At 50.6% G+C, this 21,628-nt stretch overlaps 1 protein-coding gene across 1 annotated transcript; it reads right to left on the bottom strand.

The window, feature by feature from the left end:
• Nucleotides 1–852: 852 nt before the first annotated feature.
• Trarg1 (trafficking regulator of GLUT4 (SLC2A4) 1) lies at nt 853–18,563 on the bottom strand. The gene is made up of 3 exons (XM_075991597.1): nt 17,683–18,563; nt 5,464–5,596; nt 853–3,336 (listed from the first exon to the last, which is right to left on the bottom strand). Exons 1-3 carry the CDS (start codon nt 18,058–18,060, stop codon nt 3,326–3,328), a joined length of 522 nt encoding a protein of 173 aa, XP_075847712.1. The 5' UTR covers nt 18,061–18,563; the 3' UTR covers nt 853–3,325.
• Between the last annotated feature and the right edge of the window lie 3,065 nt (nt 18,564–21,628).

Raw genomic sequence — 21,628 nt, forward strand, 5'->3', positions numbered from 1 at the left:
CTAGCTACCCCACAGGGTGGCCACGAGATTTGCCATGCACAACAAAAGTTGGTTTCCTGCCTTCTTTCTCCAGCTCAAGATCTTGGACCATGAGCAGGAAGGACAGAAGGGGTCTTGGGAGATAGCTCAGTTGGTAAAGTGCTTGCCATGCAAACACACGGACCTGAGTTCTATTCCCAACACTCAACGTAAAAATCCAGATGGGAAACCAGATGGTAGTGGTGCACACCTTTAATCCTGGTTCTGGGGAGGCAGAGGTAGATGGATCTCTGTGAGTTCAAGTCCAGCTAGAGCTTTTACACAAAGAACCCCTATCTCAAAAATAGATAGATAGATAGATAGATAGATAGATAGATAGATAGATAGATAGATAGATAGATAGATATTATAATTCAGATGTGGTGCCACGCATTTGCAACCCCACTTCTGAGAGGTAGAAACGGGGGTCCCTGGGCCGGGCTGGCCAGCTATCCTAGCCTAATCAGCAAGCCCAGGTCCCAGTGAGAGACTCTGTCTCAAAACACAAGCTAGATGGCTCCCGAGGGACAACCCTGGAGGTTGACCTCTGGCCTCCACAAGCATGCACATACATCTGCATGCACACACATCTGCATGCACACACATCTGCATGCACACACGAACAAGACAGGGAAGGCAGGACCAGCCGTTGCCCACCTGTAAAGCCAAGGCCTGGAGAGAATGGTGACTTGCCCACAGGAATGCCATGAATTGTCTGTGGAACCCCAATGACCACAGGATCCCCAGGCCCACAGCCCAGCCCAGTGATTGACAGCCTAGGTAGACTGCTTGGCCATTTGGAACCCCGACCTCAGCAGCACACACACAGGGAACACATATGTTCAGCTTTATTTCTTTCCATGCCAAGAAATACAGAGTCACTAGTGAGTGGTGGGGAGGGGCCGGTTCTTGCTGTTCACCAGGATGCCCAAGAGAGGCCAGGTCACTGGCCCCAAACTAAGACAGTGTAGGGACAGCAGCGCCCCTGTCCCTTCCAGCTTCATGGGAACCGGGTTGTGAGAGAACCTCTCTCAGTCTTCTTCCAGCCCAGTGGCTCTCTCCTCCTGCCCTGTGCTCCCTTCTGCCCAGGGAACACCCGGGAACCTCTAGGCTGTGTTTCTGGAACCACGGGAAGGCTCTCAGGTTTCTCTTGCCCAAATGGAAGAATGTTCCAGCTAAGCCGTTCCCTGATGCAGAGACCCCAATTGTTCCAGGCTAAAGTGTGAATAAGTGTGTGAGGATGTGAATGACAGGCCTATTGTGCACTTGTGAGTAGGGGATGGGAAGGAATGGCTGGGTGTGGGCTGGACTCCAGTCATGCCGAGGCTGAAGATAAAGCTGCCTCTGCCTCTTCTCCCCTCGGGACAATCCCTGGACAGTGTCTTTCCTTTCCCAAAACTTGACTCCCAGTGTGTGTGTGTGGGGGGGGGGACTTTAGGAGACGCCCAAGCAGGATCAGGAGCCTGTGACAGGCTGTTTCCATAGACATCTCCCCTGACCCACTTACTTCCCACAGCAAATGGGGACAACTCTAGTTTGGCTTCAAAAATTCCATAAAGTGTGCATAGCCAGTCCTTGTTTTAAGAACATAAGCCCAAGTTTATTCCCCAAATAGGGACCTGATTTAGGTGCACCAAGCCTAGTGAGACGCTCCCAACCCCTCAACCCTCCCAGCCACCACCCTGACCTTGTTGGGAGCCCCAGAGCCTCTCCTAGAGGCCAGTGCTCTGTGCTAACCTGCTCTGCCCAGGGTCATCTCTGAGATTGTAGGGAGCCACGCAGGGAACCCTGGGGAGGAGGTATCAAGGTCCTAATTTTGCTCAGAGGAAATGAACTTCCAATCTCCAACCAGTGTGGTTGTGGCTTTGGACCTGTTCCCCAGTATCCCTAGCTGCTGGGCAGGGGAACCTGGATCATTACTCCCCTCTCAGATCTGAGGTGAAGATGGTGGTGGGGTATGGCATTGGTTAGTGGGGGCTCAGAGCAAGCAAGGCCAGCAGGTGAAGCCCCTATGGGCACAGCCTGTGTGCTCTGCCAGGCAGAAAACTGGAGATGCACAGAGGCAAAAAGCAGGCAGCAACTTGTCAGAGGGCTCTGTCTAGTTCCTTCCCCATGTTCCACTAGGTCCTAAGACAGAGGCTGTAGCTGGGCTCTTACTCCCTGTCCCAGTCCCCACTCTCTAGACTGAACCTTCAGCTGGGCCTTCCCTTCTAGACTCCTGGGAGTCTGGATCATGAACTAACAAGCCTTCCTAAGATTCTCTAGCCCCCTCCCTTACAAACTACTGCGAAGACTCCTGAGAAGCTATGAGTCAGAAAGTCCGTTAGGAGTCTCAGAGTTACCTCTAGGGAAGGCTTTTGTTGCTGGGTATGGCCAGGGACACATGGTCAGGCACAGAGTGTGCCTTAGAGCTGGGCTAACAGCCTCAGCAGGCCCACCTCAGCTCTTCTGTGTAGGACTCCGAGTGCTCTACAGAGAGCCCCTGGGTCACTAGCGTGGGTACCAAGATGGAATCCCAGACCCCAAAGAGAGAACTCAGGCTCTGTCCCTTCCTCATGGCTGACCGAGATCAGGTCAAGTTCTAAGACTTCCAAGTTGGTGTCCCAAGCTATAGCACAGATGGGAAGTAAGAGTCAGACACCAGAGTTCTGGAAGATGCTCTGGGACCTGAGTCCTTGGTGGAGAAGCATTGAGGCTGAAGTTCAGTAAGGGCCCAGGCGCGCCGTGCCATCCCTATCCAGGCTTCAGTGGAAGGTTTCCATATGGCTCTTGCCTCTTTGCCGATGGGTATCCAGGGCCCATGCTGAGTGACAGCTCCACCTTTGGGCTCAGGCTAGGATCACTGTGGATGCTCAGCACAAACCATGCAAAGAGTCTGTTTGCTCCCCACCAAGAAAATGGAAAAGACAGCGGCCCAGATTGTGCTCGTGTCCAGACACCCAGGGTGTGTGGTGTTTCTTTCTTGGCTGTGGGGCTGGTTTTCTTCCCATTCTGGCAGTTGACGCTGCGTGTAAGTCCCAGGAATTGTGGGGATGAGAAACAAGCCTGAGAACTGAGGTCCAAAGGCGAGTGATGTATTTATGAGATTCAGCCTCGTTATTCATTGGGTTCCCGGCCAACTTCATTCCAGATTTTCCTTCCCATCTGCCACGGGCTGACAATGGAGTGGTGTAGAGGTTTCCCTCTAAGTTTGTGCTTTTGGAGTTTGGGAACAGGTGGGGACTTGACAGCCACCATCCTGTCCTCTGTAATGTGTGGGGACGTGTGGGTTGGGAGCTCTCCAGCCGGCTGGCATCTGCCTCTGCGGTTACTTCTGAACTGTAAAGAAAAGAAGGGTTATGGTGAAATGACGCTGGGAACACTGGGTCTTCAGAGCCTTTACTTAAAGTCATGATCCCATGATGCATTGTCTCTTGGTGGGAAATGGTAGCCAGGATGAGGTACAGGGTCAGAGACATCTTTGGTTTGGGGCTCTTATGCAAGAACTCCCACCAATGAGATTTTGTGGCTTTGGTGATTGGTTAGAGAGTGGTCATGTGACACTAACCAGACCAATTAAAATCAACCCTGGGACCTTGATTCTGTAGTTAGAGGCAATTTATCTATTTATTTTATTTCTTTTTTTTTTTTAAAGACAGGGTTTCACCAAGTAGCCTTGGATAGTCTGGAGCTTGCATCAGGCCACTCGCCTCTGCCTCCCAAGTCCTGAAATTAAAGACACAAACTACCACACCCAGTCTTTAGGTAGCATCTCATATAACCTAGGACTGTCCCTAAACCCTCTGGCCTTAAACTCCTGATCCTCCAACTTCCACCTCCCAAATTCTAGGATTATAGACACCTGCCACAATGCCCTACACATCACTTAAAAAAATTGTTATGCCAAGCAGTGGTGGCACATGCCTTTAATCCCAGCACTTGGGAGGCAGAGGCAGGCGGATCTCTCTGAGGCCAACCTGGTCTACAAGAGCTAGTTCCAGGATAGGATCCAAAGCTACAGAGAAATCTTGTCTCAAAAAACAAAACAAAAAAATCGCTGCCTAATTACTGGACTGCTTTGCATGTTTGCCTCTCCCAGAACACTGATATCCCTGGTGGTTGTCACCTGCCATCATAAGGAGAGAGCCTGCCTAGAAATGAGGCCAACACACTGGAAGCTGCACAAGAGCACGAGACAGACTCCTGTCACTTCCCCCCGAGTGTCTAGATGCAGCTTCACACCACACTAGGGAAGCCCATCCTGAAATGTCTTTATGAAAGCTACAAACTTCCTGTGCCAAACTATCAGGGGGAGCTCAAAACCTGTCCCAGCCACAATGACAAGCAGCAGAACAAGTCGACTGGGACACGGTAAGGGATATGGAAGCCGGTGCCCCAGGCTGCTGGTTCCTGCTACTCACATGCCTGACCCGTCAAACTCCACACTAGTGGAGAAAGCAGAGGCTCAGAGCTTAGGAAACAGGAAGCTTCATTGACACTGGAAGTGAGTGGAGGGTCTGAACTCTGAGCACAGTCAAGCTGACAGAAAACCTGCACACTTGCTTGTCCTGAGTAGACAAGACTTCCCATGACCCTACACTGGGCCCCAGGCCACTTCCCACTCTAGGTCAGCACCTCCCACACTGGTACCTGAGTTGGAAATCTTACTAGGATGTAGATTCTTGGCTGGTGGTTAGCTCATGAGTGGCACCCTGAGCTCCATCCTCAGCACCACCGTAAAGAGGAAGAAAGAGTCAAAAGTGCAGGTTTGCCATTCAGGGGGTGCAGGGTGGAGTCTGAGAGTCCAAAACAGCCCCAGGTGATGCCCCTGCAGCAGGACCGTGGAGCACATTTTGAACGGCAGGGTCTTTATGGGAGAGGCTTAGATTGATTTCTGGGACAGAAATGTCCCAGAGTGTCCCATGCTTGGGACTGCTCTGAGGTGAATGGCCTCCACACTCCTAAAGCTATGGCTGACAGTGTCCACCTGGGACAAGTGCCCTGGGCCACCTTCGGGTACTAACAGCACTGCCTTCTGCCTTCTTCCGAATATGCCACTTGTTTCCGGTCTGCCCTGACTGTGCAGCAAGAAGGCCTATTCATCAGTCTCCAAAGCCATCACACCTGTTATCCAGAGTGATGCTCACAAAATGATGATCACAGAATGATGCTCCTCCATGGTGGAGCCCTCCTCTCGGTACCTTATACTTGAAAATGCAAGGTTCGGTCAAATGTGGCACTGGCCCAGGTTCCAGGCCATCAAAGTTGAGACTGGAATTTGTGGCCTCTGATTCCTAGGCCGGTGCCCATTCTACACTTTTTTCCATTGATCCATAAGTTCAAGCATAGGATGAGTCAGAAAACCCACTTCACCTAAATGGTCTTGACTGAAGTGGAAGGATACGGCTACACTCTCACCACTGCCCCGTCACCAGGCTCTGTCTGCTCCATGCCCCTGTGCCTCACCTGTGAAGTTGACAGTGACAGCCACAATGATGATAACGATGCCCAGGATGATGAAGGTGATGCTGAGCAGCCGTGCCAGGCGCCCCAGCCTCCGTGCCCCATCCATGTCCCCCTGCTGCACGCTACTTCGAGACTGTGGAGAGAGGGCAGAGAAACCTCAGGAAGCTTGTCCCTCAGTCACGGGGAGATGGAAGCCATACAGTGGTCTTGTGAACTTCCAGATACACCCCACCCTTCCTGCCACCCACAGTGCAGGACGCTCCTCCAGGACACAAGACCTGGGCTTCTTGTGCAGACCTCCCTCCCAGGGGACTGCTGGACAAAGAACCAAGCAATACCAGGTGTTTTTTCTCAGGGTAATGAAGGGCGGGGGCAGTGTGGCAGTGACAGGCAATACAGTGGAGATCAAGGACCTGAGAGGGTGGACAAGTCCAGGCCAGCCTGCAGGAACAGATAAGCCAGAAACCCTGCGGACCCCTCCCAAGCACAATTTTACAGCCATGTGGGGACTGGAAGGCAGCCCAGTGATTGTCTCTACTCCCAGCCTGCCTGATATCCCTCTTCCATGACCCCTCCTTGCCACAAAACCAAGCAAAGACACTGGCCTCTCTCCTGGTTCCTTTCATGATGGTGACCTGGCAAAACACAGCCCACCTTTGTGAACCCACAAGAAAAGACAAGCTGGGTAACTCTGGGGCTCTCTTGGTAGTGAGTGTCAATTCTCTGGGGCCCGGTGAATCTGGTAAATTGGTAAATGTGGGTGGAGTGGGGACCGTAAGGACAGGAGGTCCCTGCATTAGCCCTGGCTGCCTTGATAGGAGGTATATCCAAACATTCGCAAGAGGGATCCTGGGCCCCTTCTCTAATGGCCCAAGGCTATCCGCCAGCCAGGGCTGGCCCCAGGTCTTTGGGGTCCTTACCGTAGAGTCTCTCTGTCCCTCCTGGGCTTCATGTCCTTGCCCAAACCTCTAGGCTGCCCAGGCACAGATGGTTAACCAGGTTGTAACTGCTTTCAGGGCCACAGACAAACTGAAGACTTCTTCTCAGTACTTTATACTTGAAAGCACAGGGTTCATCCAGGCAGGACACTGGTCCCTGGCCATTAGAGTTGAGACTGAACGTGTGACCTCTGTCTCTCAGCCCCTTTCTATTTTTCCTTCTATTAATCCAGCAAGTCCAGGCATGAGGTGAATTTGTTTTGGAGTTTGTAATGCTAAGGCTTAAACCCAGGGCTTTGCCTGTGCTCCACAAGCACTCTACTACTGAGCTGTATTTTCAGCCCTTAAACACACACACACACACACACACACACACACACACACACACACACGTGAACTTGCAAGCACAGAAAGTGTTAAAGAGGAGGCACACATGACATATGAGAGTTTATAAAAGAGGAGAAACAAGGACTTCTGGGAGGAAGGGCTTCAATGTTGATGTGAAGGATGGGTGGGAATTGCATAGACGCCTTCTATAAAGGAAGACAAGTGGCCCATAGGGCAGATGTGCACCAAGTCACTGCCTGAGCAAAGTAGAAGGTGCCAGAAAAAGGCCAGGGTGCCTAGAGCTGACAGAGTAGGGATACGAGACTAGAGGGTGGGAAGGATGTCATTGTTAGTTACTGGTGTCTTCCAGTAACTTCCAGAAGTCCCCCAAAATGTGTCTTGGTTCAAGAAGCAGCTGGAACTGGTAGAGGAAGGGCAGGGATGGAATGACTGGAAACTCACATCCGAAAGGCCCCTCTGCTGTCAGTGAGGACTAGAATGGAGGTGGAGAGAGCATGGGGTGGCAGTGTATGCTTATCATCCTAGCGCTCAGGAAGCTGAGGCAGGAGAATCACCAGTTAAAGCTTAGCCTGCGTGTCATAGTGATGTCCTGTCTCAAGAATGATAATAACTTTTAAAAGGCTGGAGACATGACTCAGTTCATAAAACACTTGCTTTGCCAGGTCCACAGCAGCCATGCACAGAACCGGGCATGTTGGTATGCCTGAGCAGAAGGGTCAGATTCCTTTAGTCGGTGTGTGTATGTATCTGTGTGAGAGTATGTCACATGTGTGAGTGCCTGTGGAAGCCAGAAGAGGGCAATAGACCCCTGCTGCTCGAGTTACTGGCAGTTGTGAACTGCTGGGTGTGGGTGCTGCGTCCTCCGGAAGAGCAGCAGGTACTCTTAGCCACCAGGCTGTCCCTCTAGCCTCTGCACAAGGTTTAATATGGAATCTGGAGTTTAAAACTTAAACACGTGTGTGTGTGTGTGTGTGTGTGTGTGTGTGTGTGTGTGTGTGTGTGTACACCAACACTTAGAAAATGGACAATTAAAAAATAAAAAGTGATTCAAACTCCTACTAAAATGTGTCCATTTAGCCAGCCAGTGGTGGTGCACGCCATTAATCCCAGCTCCCCAAGGCAGAGGCAGACGAATCTCAGTGAATCAAGGCCAGCCTGATCTGCAAAGTGAGTTCCAGGACAGCTCGGACTGTTGCACAGAGAAACCCTGTCTCAAAAAACAGACAAACAAATGTGTTCATTTAGCTCTGTTGAGAATGAAAAGTTGGTAAAACCTTAGTTTAAAATTTAAATTGCTAACTCCAAAAAAGAACAGTAAGGTGGAAAGTAACTAAGGAAGACACCAAAATTTGACCTCTGGACTCCACATGTCCATGTACACAACACACACACACACACACAGAGTTCAGAGGTTAGGGAGATGGCTCAGTGGGTAATAGCACTGGTTCCTTCTCCAGAGGATCCAGGTTTAATTCCCAACACCCACATGGCAGCTCGTAACTTTCTGTAACAGTTCCATGGGGTCTGACGCTATCTTCTGGCCTCTGAGGGTTATGCATGAATGTTGCACACATATACACACAGGCAAAATACTATACATGTAAAACAATAATTTTTAAAGTTATTAGTTGCATGCCCGTCAGCCCAGCATTGGGAGAGGAGATGAAGAGGCAGATCCCAAGCTCACATGCCAGCCAGTGTAGACAGAACAATGGGCTTCTGGTTCTGTGAGAGACTCTGTTGAAAGGCAGTAAGCCAACAATAGAGGAAGACACCACAAGTGCTCCTCTGGCTTCCACATGTACATAGACCTGCACACAAATGTGCATGCACACATACACCACACACACACACACTCTGGCTTCCACATGCACATACACCTGCACACAAATGTGCATGCACACATACACCACACACACACACACTCTGGCTTCCACATGCACATACACCTGCACACGAATGCTCATGCTCACATACACCACACACACACACACTCTGGCTTCCACATGCACATACACCTGCACACAAATGCTCATGCTCACATACACCACACACACACACACACACACACACACACACACACACTCGCTTCCACATGCACATACACCTGCACACAGTTGCAAATGCATACATACACCACACACACAACCTGGCTCCCACATGTACATACGCCTGCACACGGATATGCATGCGCACATACACCACACACAATGGTGGCTGAGATAGTCCCATCGACACGGATCTCATAGGCTTCACATTATCCATAGAAAAATTCCCAATTCCAGTCAACTTTAAGCCCTTACCACTCTCTTCCACAAGCTCTAGGAGGTCACTCTATGCTCCCTGAGACACCTTTATTCCTTTCCAGTCTTCTGCTTCCTCTGATCCTGTGTAGCCAAATCCTCTCACCATTCCAGGGTAACACCCTCTTCCATGAAGCATGCCAAGATTCTTCCACGTCTGGAGTGTAAAAACAAACTCCTCCACTCTCTAGTGTTTACCTGTGTCACACTCTATACTGGGTCTGTGCCTCCCTTCAGGGTAATTCATTCTCTGAATCCACTTATGAGGTGGGGATGGAGCCAGGGTTTAGAGCTCTGTGTGAATGGTGAGAGATGCCATCACCAGAGAAAGGCCACATCAGGAAGAGCCGCATAGAGTTTGGTGACACCTGCCTATAATCCTAGCACTCTGGGAGGCCGAGTCAGGAAGACTGAGCTTGAGGCTAACCTGGGTTACATAGCCAATTTGAGGGTAGCCTGAGCTAAATAATGAGATCCCATGGAAGAGGAGGGCAAAGAAGAGGAGGAGAGAGAGGAGAAGCAGGAGGTGCTTTGACAGCTGTGTAACAGAGGCTGGATTTGGCCCTGGAGACCAATAAATGGGTTTATTTTGTTGTTGTTTATTTGCGACAGGGTTTCTCTGTTAGCCCTGGCTGTCCTGGAGAGACCCACTTGCCTCTGCCTCCCGAATGCTGGGATTAAAGGTGTGTGCCACCACAGCTGGCCTTGTTCTAATGAAGGACTTTAAATGTGGACAAACCCAGACTTGCATCTGGGGAATAGAAGTCTGATCACAGCATGGCATCTAGGCTAGGCAGATGGGGGCAGATTCAAAGACCTGAAGTGAGTAATGACCTGGCCCAGAGCCCAGCCTGGAGAAGTGAAGAAGCTGGAGGTCACATACAGAGTGAGAAGAGACTGTCTGAGATGATGTGGGGGTCTCCCGCTAGACTGATGGAGAACTGGAATTGAGATGCCTGGGCACCATGAGTTTGTCTAAGTTTGGGACATACTCCTGAATCCATGTCACCTCCAGCCGCCTGGATGGCTAGCCCAGGCCACGGAATCCATGACATCAATGATTAAGCAATATTAGAAGAGAGAGGGACTGGTGTCGTGGGGGGGATTTCCAGGAAGTTCAAGGTTAACAATTTCAGGACTGTCTGCCGAGCATGGTGGCACACACCTGTAATCCCAGCAACTCTAGAGTCAAAGCAAGGAAGGTGGAATATTAAAGGCCAGCCTGGACAACTCACAGACTGACCCTGTTTCAAAATAAAATGTTAAACGTGTTCAGTGGTGAATCAGCATGCCCAGGGCAGTGGATTCAGTCCCCAGCACAGCAGAGCAAGAGAGGAGAGGGAGGAACTCTGCCGTGGCCTTGGGGAAGTTCCCAGGGCTCCACGCTGTAAACCTTTTGCTCAGGGAGGGCACAGGAGTGACAAACAGGCTTTGCCAGGGGTCAAGTCACAACCTCACAGAGAAACAGCTGTGCGTGCAGTCATGGTTCAGGACCATGGAGAGAGACTAGTGTGGCGGCCTGAATGGGAGAGGTGGGAAGAGGAAAGGTTCCCATCCACCCCACCCCGCTTTGTCTCTCACTTATGCCCAGAGGCACAAGTCCCCAAAGCCCAGCTGTGCGTGTGCTTTTGGGCCTGGGAGACGCCAGCACATATCCCTGGATGAGGCTAGGCACATTTGCCCTCTAAGTAGATGGATGCACACTACTCAACTGGCTCTGGAGCATGCCCATGAGAGCAGCGACGCATGAGTGCTTACCTAGTATGCAGGGAGCCCTGGGCTCTGCTCCCAGCACCACATAAGCGAGACAGAGCAATACACACCTCTAATCCCAGAGTTTGTAAGGAGGGGCAAGAGTTTAGGGTCAAGGTGGCCATGTTGGTTCATGCCTTTCAATCTAAGCACCTGGGACTCCGGGAGGCAGTTATCTGTGAGTTCAAAGGCAGCTTGGTCTAGTAGTAAGTTCCAGGTTACCCAAGACCACATAGTGAACCTCTCTCTCTCTCTCTCTCTCTCTCTCTTTCTCTCTCTCTCTCTCTCACACACACACACACACACACACACACACACACACACACACACACAAAGTTGTCCTCAGGCTCCATGGAGTGTACAAAGCCAGGCTGGGTTACATGAGATTCTGTCTCTGGCAGGGGAAGCCTAAGGAAGATGTCACTCCGGACCCGTGAGGCACTGTAATGCGTTATAGGAAGAACCCACATTAAGTGGCCATCCTGTGGCCACCACGACTGCAGATGGGGGTACCTGATCATTTTCAACTGGAAAGAGTCAGAAATGACCATTCACAAGGGTTTTATCCTTTCCCCGGCCTTGCAGTTCCATTTAGTGTCAGTAAGAACAGGGACCGATTGGTCCCCTGCATTAAGCATCTTCTGTGTGCGGGTTTTGTGTAGGTGCTGCGGGTGCAGGTTAGCTCATTCAGTCCTCCCAACAGCCCTGCGAGATGGGTGTTTCTACTGTGTCCACTTTAAAAATAATATTTATTAATTCTCTGAGACAAGGTCTCATGTAGCCCAGACTGGCCAACAGGTTGCTGTGTAGCTGGTGTTGACCTCAAACTCCTATCCTCCTGTCCCAAGAGCTGGGATAAACCAACAAGTGCCCCGTGCCCAGCTATTGCCTTGTTTTATCAGTGTTGCTCATAGAAGGCCCTTTGCCTGGGGTCTTATTCTGCTGACAGGAAGCCTTGCTACAAGAATGTGGCCTTTTCTCAGTCTGTTCTATGTTGGAGAGAGCAGGCCCTCAGACCCTGAATTTTCTGCAACTCCTTGCCTGCCGGAGTAAACAACTTGTTTTCCTATGCTTGCAGCTGCTCTGGGCACAAGACCCTCATGAGTTCCTAATGGCAGGGGAGTGGTTTCTGGTGGGCTTGCAGCTGAAAAATCCCTAGAGCTAGGGTGTGGCCAGAGCCCTATATAAGCTGCCCTGGAACACAATAAAATGGGTATTCTTGGGCATCCTTGTTTCAAGGATGGCCCGTGTGTGTGTGTGTGTGTGTGTGTGTGTGTGTGTGTGTGTGTGTGTGTTTCAATCTCCAGCCCCTTGCCCAACTCGTGAACCGTCCCGCAGTGTACAGGCAGAACAATACAACCCTACTTGTCAAATCTGCCCCCTCAGGGGATCATGGAGGTTGCAGAACATACTAGAGTAGGGGCTGGACATCTGTAACCACTGCTCTTCAGACAAAGTCACTGACCCCACCTCCCTGGCCACAGTGGGCCCTGTCAGAGCTGTTTGTCTTCCTCTGATGGGCTTAATGGAGCGGGTGGATGACTAGGAGAAGGAAGATGGGGGGGAGGGGAGGGGCCCTTCCCTACACCCAGCAGAGGGGATGGCTTTCCTGGAAGTGTCCTCAGACCCAGATATGGGGTGGGACTACGAGAGAACAATAGATTCAGTTTCCAGCTGATGGGCCTCTACCAGCTATGTGACCATAGGTCATCCATAGAATCCTTCTGCAGGCAGCAGCCTGCTCTGAGAGGCTGCCAGTGCTGAGGCCAAGAGCTTGGACCTGCATCTACAGGGAATTCCAGTATCTTCTCCACTGCCTCCTGGGACTTGTTACCTGCTGCTGCCAGGACAGACATAGTATGGAACCCTGAGTGATTGTCTGACCCTTTCATCCCTGGGGCGTAGAAATGGCCCAGAAGATAGACTGGTTTTGAAGACAGAAGTAGCTGCAGGTGCACCCAAGAAGGCAAGAGGTGTGGTTGGGAGGAACAGGTGCTCTCATTCAAGACAGCCAGACTGGATTCCAACCCTAGGCTTCCCACTTCCTACCTTCTTGTCTCTGCATTTCAGGGTTGGGTTTTTTCCTTTTTCTTTGTTTGTTTGTTTGTTTTTCGTCTGTGCCATGAGAATAATATTAGCACCCAGGCCTCACAGGAGCACAGTCAGGGCTGAATGAGATAATACATCTAAACCATTTGGAGCTGTGCCTAACACTTATTAAGCATCCATGGATTTTAGTAACTTCATCCTTCAATTTCCTCATCCCTGGTCCTGATGCTTCCCTTGGACATTCATCTTCACAACTGCATCCCACCCCTTGCCATCACTCCTCTGAAATCTGGACCAACAGCTTTTCCCTTAGCTTGTTACGCTGGTGGGACCTGCCCTTCTCTAAGCCCCTTCTCACCCTGGGTCATCAGCTGCTGCTTGTCCAGCCCAGTTCTTCTGCGTGACATGTCAACCACTCCTGCCCACATCTGCTGTGCCACCTGGCCCTGGCCAAGTGGCTCTTCTGCCACTCAGAGCCCAGTGTCTACAAACCGACACCTCATGCTGGAGCAAGTCACACCACCGCGGAAGCTGATGGCAGTCCCCACCCACAGGCTCTAGCCTCAGCAGAGCCATTATCTCTTTGTCCCTGGTCACATCCCATCCCCTGTGCCACGAGGCCTTTTTTGCTCAGCAAATGGAGACACTGCCTTCCACTCCCTGGGAGCTCCCTTTCCTCTCAGTATTTCTCCTTCAAGGTCTTTCCTCTCCAGGGACCCTGCACACCCCTCCCTTCATCTATGCCTCTCCACCCAGACACCCAGAATCTAGGAATGGCCAGCCCAACAGACAAACCACTCTCCTTGAGCCTAACCTCTCCAGGGCCTTGGCCCTCCTGGCCTCTTTAGACTCTGCCCTTCATTCCCCCTTTCCTCTAGCCTTGTTTGCATCTTCTAGAGTCTCCTTCTCGAACCCCTTTTCTGTCTACTCCTTCAGTGCTTTTTGTTGTTCTTAATTTGGTTGGTTTGGGTTGGGTTTGATTTTTGAGACAGGAATCTTGTTTTGTAGCCCAGGCTAGTTAATAGAACTCACTTTGTAGCCAAGACTGACCTTGAACTCATGACAGTCTTCTGGCCTTGACACCCCGGGTGCTAGGATGACAGGCCTGTGGCCCGCGTGTAGCTTTACTCTGTGAATATGGATATTCCCAGCTAGCTTTGAGAATACTCATCAACATCCCTGAGTTGGAGGCTGAGCACATGCTACACACACACACACACACACACACACACACACACACACACACACACCTTTGTGTTCTCAATCCATCCAGAACTCAGACATCCCCATCCCTTCCTGTACATGAGATCCCCTTCCAGTAACCCATTTCCCACAATGCACTTTGGAGTTGATTTTACAATATGAACTGACCACATTGTGCGTCAATCTAAAACTCCCCAGGGGCTCTTCAGAGCCTTAAATTCCAAGAGTGAGTCCCTGCCTTGCAAGAGCACCCAGCACACTCTAGTCCCCTCCTGCAGTGCCAAACAGCAACCACTTACCTTAGCCATCTACTCTGCTCCCTAAGACAGGCGCAGTCACCCATGTGAAGGAGGTTTCCTGTACTACTAAGTTCCTTCAAAACAAGCCACTGCCCTTCAAGATAAATGAATAAGTCAGTAACGAATCAAATAAATGAAAGATCGGTGAAGCCAAATCTCGTGAGAACTCAGACCTCTACCACTCTTTCTGCTGCTGTTGTCGCTGGGGATCAAACCCAGCACCTGGTGCATGCTGGGCACTGTTCTATCACTGAACAATAGCCCAGCCCTTTAGAAAACTGGAAATTTTGAGACAGGGTATTCACAAGTCATTCAAGCTCACCTTGAACTTACTCTGTGACCCTACAATCCTCCTGCCTTGGCCTCCTTAGCAGTTTGCACCATCAGGCCCACTGAATGCCATGCTCAGCTGCACCCTTCAGTCTCTCTTATCCTCTCCCCCCGACATTGATGGAAATCTGGCCACATTGATGTATATGCTGCCCCACAGATGACATATAAAGGCCGTGTGTGTGAAAGCAGTCAGTTACAAAGGGCCAAAGGGCCACATGTCATAAAATTCCATTTTTGTTTGTGTGTGTGTGTGCGCGCACGTTGGGGATTGAATATAAGGCCTTGAGCAAACTAAGCAAGTGCTCTACCACCGGGTTATATCCCCAGCCGTCTTGCTTCTTGAGACAAGGTCTCTCCCTGCTTGAAGTTTGCCAAGTAGCCTGGGCTGGCTCCAAATCCCAGGGATCCACCCATTTCCACGTCCCCAGCACTGGGATCACAGATGTGTAATGTCCAGCTTTTTTTTTATGTGAATTACGGGTTTGAACTCAGGTCCTTACCTTGCAAGGAAAGCACTTTACACATTAAGCTTGCTCCCCAGCCCAATGCACTACAAATTTTTTGTTTGGTTAGTTGTTTTTGTTTTTGTTTTCAAGACAGGATTTCTCTGTGTAGCCTTGACAATCCTGGAACTCACTTTGTAGACCAGGCTGGCCTCGAACTCAGAGATCCATCTACCTCTGCCTCACGACTACTGGATTAAAGGTGTGTGACACCACTGCCCAGTTTATACTTTTCTTTTAAAAAACTAGAAGAAAGTATTTTGAAAGTTTCTACAGTAAGGAAATGATCAATGACTGAGGAGCTATCTATGTTTAACCTAATTTAAATATTACACAGTGCATATATTGGAACAGTACATGGCATTTCATCCGTGTATGTATATACATGTGTGGTTTTGTGTTATTTTGTTTGTTTGTTAAGACAGGGTTTCACTACGTAATCCTGACTGGGCTTGAACTCACAGAGATCCTCTGGCCTCTGCTTCCTTAAGAGGTGTGCACCATCACACCTGGCTAGTTTTTGTTTTTTATCTGGGAGGCAGAGGCAAGCATATCTCTGAGTTCATACAGCAAGTTGCAGGCTGTCCGGGGCTACATATGAATGAGATAGAGTGGGGAGGGGGAGGGAGCCCATTACACCATGCACTTTAGGTGGGTGAGTTATGAGATATATGAATACATTAATAAAGCTATTTTGGAAACCCCATTAGCAAACAAAGGGTGCAGTGGCCCTCTCTTGTCACCTTAGCACTTGGGAGAGTAAATTAGGAGAGCTGGCATGAGTTTGAGGCTAGCCTGGGCTATACTGCAAGACCATGTCTCAAAAATCCAAAAAATAAATAAAGCCCACAGTGGCTTCCAATCCCCCAGAAGGGAGACTCCCCATGACACTTAGTCCCTGTGACCGCAGAACACACTTAGGTTGGGCGGGGCTCTGTTCCTAAGCACTTTGTGAGGACCCATCTCAGCACTCCCTGCTCTTTAATGCATTATGCTTCTGCCCACTTTGCAGATGGATAAACTGATGGGAAGTTGAGCAACTTGCCCAAGATGACTTAATTCCCTTGTGTTTGTGTCTAGCTAGCTGGGCACTTGTTACAGTATGTCGTAAGGACCTGTTTAGAAGCTTCTCTGGCTTCTCAAAAGAGAAAGAAGTGCCAGAGATAGGTCCAGTGGTCTCATGGGTCTTCAACCCTGGCTTCTTTTGGGTAAGGACAACTCACCCTGCACCCAATTCTCAGAAGATACTTCTAGAATCTGTCCCTCGTCTCCCTTCCTGGGACCTTTTCCTGTAACCAAGAAGTTGGCTCTACCCAGAGCCATTAGCTACACCCTGGAGCCTGGCGTGGTCCCCGAGGGCAGCAGGAAGTTTAGTGGGCTCTGCCCAGGACTCTGCCTAACCCTGTCTCTTGAGATGCTGCCACTGCCCCCATGGCTTGTCAGGTGGCTCTGGATCCTATGGGAACCTAATGGGGTGGACAGAGACATCTGAAGAAGTACGGTAGGAGTGACCACAGTTCCTAGTGGCTTGGTAACCAATGACTCAGCAGTAGTGTCTCTCTAGAGAAGACAGTATCACCCCACCCAGGCTTCTGGCTCTAACCTGCCTGTTTTCTCCCCCTGCCCCTAACCTCATTATGAAAGTCTCTGTGAGATCTGTAAGTAGCCGCCCTTCCCAGGGACTTGGCTTGAAGACAATCTAAGACAAAATATTCAGAATCCTGCATAAGTGAAGACTAGCTCACATGACCCTCCTTGGCAAGGCTGGCCATGCCCTTTTACTTGTGCCCAGACCTCCAGCAAAAGCCCGCTGTGAAATCTGGGAAATCAGGAGATCCAGAACCTCAAGAACTCCATTATGCTCCAACCCCCAGCACCCTGACAACCCATACCCTCCCCATGTGCCCCAAGGGAAGTCAGGCCCCAGGGCTCCCAGTGCAGCAAGGCCACTGTGGCTCTTGGAAACAGGCTGGAATAATGCCCTGGTGGCCCAGGTGGCTTGCATCTCCTGGGACAGTCAGAGCCCTTGGCCCTCTTCTGCCTGCATTCTCTTTTGATAGAGTTCTCGAACAGCCCTGCCTACACCAGGAAGAAAGAAAGAAAGAAAGAAAGAAAGAAAGAAAGAAAGAAAGAAAGAAAGAAAGAAAGAAAGAAAGGAAGGAAGGGAGAGAGGAAAAAGGAACAAACAAGGACTCCCCCCCCCAATTTGGCTGGCCCTCTCTTCTGCAGAATTTCATCCAGATGTACCCCTGGGTCTTCTGCCAGAAGGGTCAGAAAGCAGTCTACCAGTGATACCCGGAGGCAGACATGAAGAACGAGCACACAGAACTGAGCTTTAGGTCCCTCTAGAAAGGAAGTTGGGAGATGAGGGTTTCCCACCAAGGTCCCAACATCCCATTCTTCTCTGCACTTTAAGTCCCTTCCCTGAAGACATGGCTGCCACACTAGGGCAAACCCAAACCCATGCCATGAACAAAATCACAGGACTTACCATGATAGAAAAGATGAGGGGAATGAGGTTGAGGGGCCAGACTGGGCAGAAGCAAGAGGCAATGGCAAGGATCAGGTAATCTTTGGGGGCTTCTTGATCCTGGGCATAGGAGGTGGTGGCAACAGAGGATGCGCGTCGAGAGCTGGCCCGGGAAGGGGAGCCAGGGAGGGAGTGCTGGCGGTGCCCCTCAGAGATGACCTTGAAGGGCAGGCTGTGGCCATTCTGCTCCAGGTCCAGAGCCCCTGACAGGGACTTGGACAGATTCAGGGCTTTGTCATCCTTGTTCTCCACTTTGGTGAGAAGCTTCTCCATCTCAGGTAGCTCCAGGGGCGAGGTGGAGCCTGGGTCTTGAAAAGGAGGCTGCACCGGGTTGGCCATGTTGGCTTGGGCCTTGGGTTTCTTCAGGTGCAGGTAGGAACAGGGATAGCGTGCTCCAGAGGGTCCTCAGCACACCATTCCCCAGCTCCGATTTCAAACCTCCAGGACAAGAGTGGATGTGTATTGTGGGGAGCTGGGGCCCAGCTGGGTGCTGGAAGACTCAGATGAGCGTCTCAAGATCAGCAGGGTTCACAATTGGAGTCTGCTGCTGCCGCTGCTGCTGCTGCTCCTGCTGCTGCTGTGAGAAGCTCCCAGGAAGCTAGAGGCTTCAGCTCCGTTCAAGTTTGAGGCCAACTTTGCTGGAGCTGCTGACTGCACAGATGGGCGGAGAAGCAAGAGAAAGTCGGGAGGGCAGAGAGAGGAAGAATGCTCTTCTTGCCACTCTAATGAGTGAGACGAGGCTGAGGCGGGGAAGCTGTGTGTGTGTGTGTGTGTGTGTGTGTGTGTGTGTGTGTGTGTGTGTGTGTGTGTGTGTGTGTGTGAGACAACCTCCCTCCCTCTCCACCCTCCTTGGAGATGCCTCTCTTTTTCAATTCCCTTCTCCCCAGAGAATCACCCCAGCAGCATCTTGCCTCTGGCCCGGCCCAGCCCGGCAGAGTCCACAGGGACTTGGACCAGCCTCTGGTTTCCTCTGCAGTCCCACACCTGCTCCTCTGGGCAATGGGCTTAGATAGAGAAAAAGACAGGGATCACCAAAGCAAGTGCCTCCTGCTTCTCCTCCACTAAGCAGGCTTGTTCGTCCCATCATCTGTGGGCAAGTGCTGGGCCCTGGGCCCATCCTTTCCCACATAGGCCATCATCTCCCCAGGCCGCCACCCTCAACACTTATCTGGGGAAAGAGACCTGTGTGGTTGGTCCCTGGCGGACGGTAGGACCTTAAGCCTAGGTTCCTAAACAGCTCACCAAGGGCCATGAAGGGGCCTGTAGGGTAAATGCCTCTCTGTCTCACGCCTTCTGTGGCTTATGGTGCTGAACTGTAGACAGAGCCCCCCTTGGGATTTCTCTAACAGACGCCAGCTCTGAGTGTGACCCAGGCTCTGCCTGTCTTTCCTCTAGTGCTTTCTCCGTTTCTCCTCCTGATTCTCTTCATCTTGTTTCCTTTCCCTTCCCTGTCTCCTCGTTTTGTTTCACCAGAGTGACCTAAAGTCACCAAGGGTACACAGAGAAAGTATAGCACACTTTCGATGGGGCACACGAAATCATTTAAAAGTCCAGGGTCATGCATGATGTGGGAAACCAGAGTTGGAAGCACCGCAGAGATCATAAGTTCAAATCTGTTGCTTTCATAATTCCGAAATAGAGGCTCATAGAAGAAACTCTCATCTCAACGTCATTTCAGGCGGCTTTCCCTGGCCTATGTCCTGGGGAGGGGCAAAACCTGCCACAGGGTGGGGGCAAAACTAGCCTGCGGGGGGGGGGAGCAAAACCAATCACAGAGGGAGGGGCAGGGGGATGACTTTGGTTGGTTTCAAGTTTATTTCAGAAATATTGCTCCTAGCAGAGGTAGAAGGGGAGTTGACTTCACAGAGAGCTGGCAGGAGGAAGAGAGGAAGGGAGGGAGGGAGGGATGCCAGACCTGAGGAGGAGTCACGTGTGGGACCCGCCTGAAGGGGCACCTGGGAGACTGAAAGCACACCTGGGAACTAGTAAGTTTAGAAATTCTTTGAGGAATTAAGGTGAATTTTCATGTTCGATAAATTGAATTTTTTATTCAAGGGTTAGGCGTAGTGGGTAAAATGCAGTGAGGCAGAACCAGGGATCCCCCAGCTTGTGGATTAGTGAGATCCTGGGTTAGACAGAGCTCTGACTTAATATAGAAGGGAAAGACACCCACCGTCAACCTCTGGCCTCTGCAACACGAGCACAAACTGATGTGCAGCAGCAGACGTGACCATCCCCACGCACACGCGTGCTTTCCACCTCACGCACATACATATAAAAAGGGGACTTTTATTCAGTAAGGCAAAGGCATTGTTATTTGCAAAGGCAGCCCTCTAGGCAGACACTGTCCATCTCAGACCTCGGAGTGACTCTATCTCAAGCCAGGAGGAAGGCGAAGGGAATGAACTGGGTGGGTGACCCTGCCTAGGAGTTTGGGAAACTAAGCTTATGCCTTTCAAATAGAAAAGGCCGTCCAAGGCAAGGAAATGAGGTCCCTGACAGTGATGGGGCTCCTCTCATAAGTGCCCAGGTACAAAGGAGGCAGGTTCCAATGTGGGAACTGTCCCTTGGATAAAGGAACCCAGGCCCAGCCTAACCCAAGCAACTTGTGGCTCTGAACACTTGAAATATGACTAATTTAAATAAAAATATGCGGGTAAAAAGAAATATTTCAAGTAAATAAATATTGGAGGGAATCAGACATAAAGAGACCTTTTTGACTTAATAAAAGATACAAGAAAAAAGGAAATCAAGATGTCCCCAGTGTGGTCTTGGGCAGGAGCAGGACAGGGGCCTGATGGGCTGTGGGGGGGCGGGCGCGGCACCACCAAGTCAGGTTGACCAGTGTCAAATACTGAATCTGCAGTGCCACCTAGTGGTTGACACTGATAGGTGACTGACCAGAGATGGGGGTGAGCAGAGAAGTAGACAGATGTTTTGGTATTCCCAGGTGACTCCAACCTGGCCAGTGGCATAGTGCGCAGTAGTCCCAGATAGGGCCCCTTCCTGTTTCTGCCTCCCCAGAGCTGGGGTGACAGGGTGTGCGCACCTGGTTTACATGGGTGCTGGAAGCTGAGCCCATATCCCCTGGTATTCACTAACTAAGGCATCTCCCAGGTCTCTAACGTGTGGTGTTTTTTTCCTATCTCCCCCCACCCATTTTCTTCCTTTCTTAAAAAATATTCTTATAGCTGGGCAGTGGAGTTGCACGCCTTTAATCCCAGCACTTGGGAGGCAGAGGCAGGTGGAGCTCTGTGAGTTCAAGGCCAGCCTGGTCTACAGAGTGAGTTCCAGGACAGGCTCCATAGTTATGCAGAGAAACCCTGTCTCAAAAAACAAAACAGAAAACTTCTTATTCCATGTGTCTATTTTGTTGGGGGTGGATGCATGTATGTGCCATGGCGAACATGTGAAAGTCAGAGGAAAACTTGCAGGAGTTGCTTCTCTTCTTCCACTATGGAGGCTCCAGAGGTCAAACTTAGGTTTTCAGGTTTGGCAACACGTGACTTTACCAACTGAGCCATCTCCCTAATCCTTAACAATTCTTTTTTGTTTTAACTTACTCCATATAAAAATGGGGGTTTCAGAATTTTAGTATAAAGATATTGGGACCTAAATAGTTTTCAACTCTGACCCACTCCTGTTCACGTGACCCAGCCTGCCCGAGGAGGAGAGTACTAAGCCCTGTCTCCGCTGGACAAGTAGATTGCTGGGCCCTCCTGATCTGTGAGGACGCTAAAAGTACTGAGACATTTGTATTCTCTGCCTCTGACAGGCTTGTGAGCTCAGCACTTCTGAGACTGAGGCAGGAGGATGGAGAATTCCTGGTCTAGCAAAAAACAAAACAACACACACACACACACACATAGTAAAAACTGGGCATGGTGGTGCACACTTTTAATCCCAG

The sequence above is a fragment of the Microtus pennsylvanicus genome, chromosome 11, assembly GCF_037038515.1.
Source record: "Microtus pennsylvanicus isolate mMicPen1 chromosome 11, mMicPen1.hap1, whole genome shotgun sequence".
NCBI classification, from domain to species: domain Eukaryota; kingdom Metazoa; phylum Chordata; class Mammalia; order Rodentia; family Cricetidae; genus Microtus; species Microtus pennsylvanicus.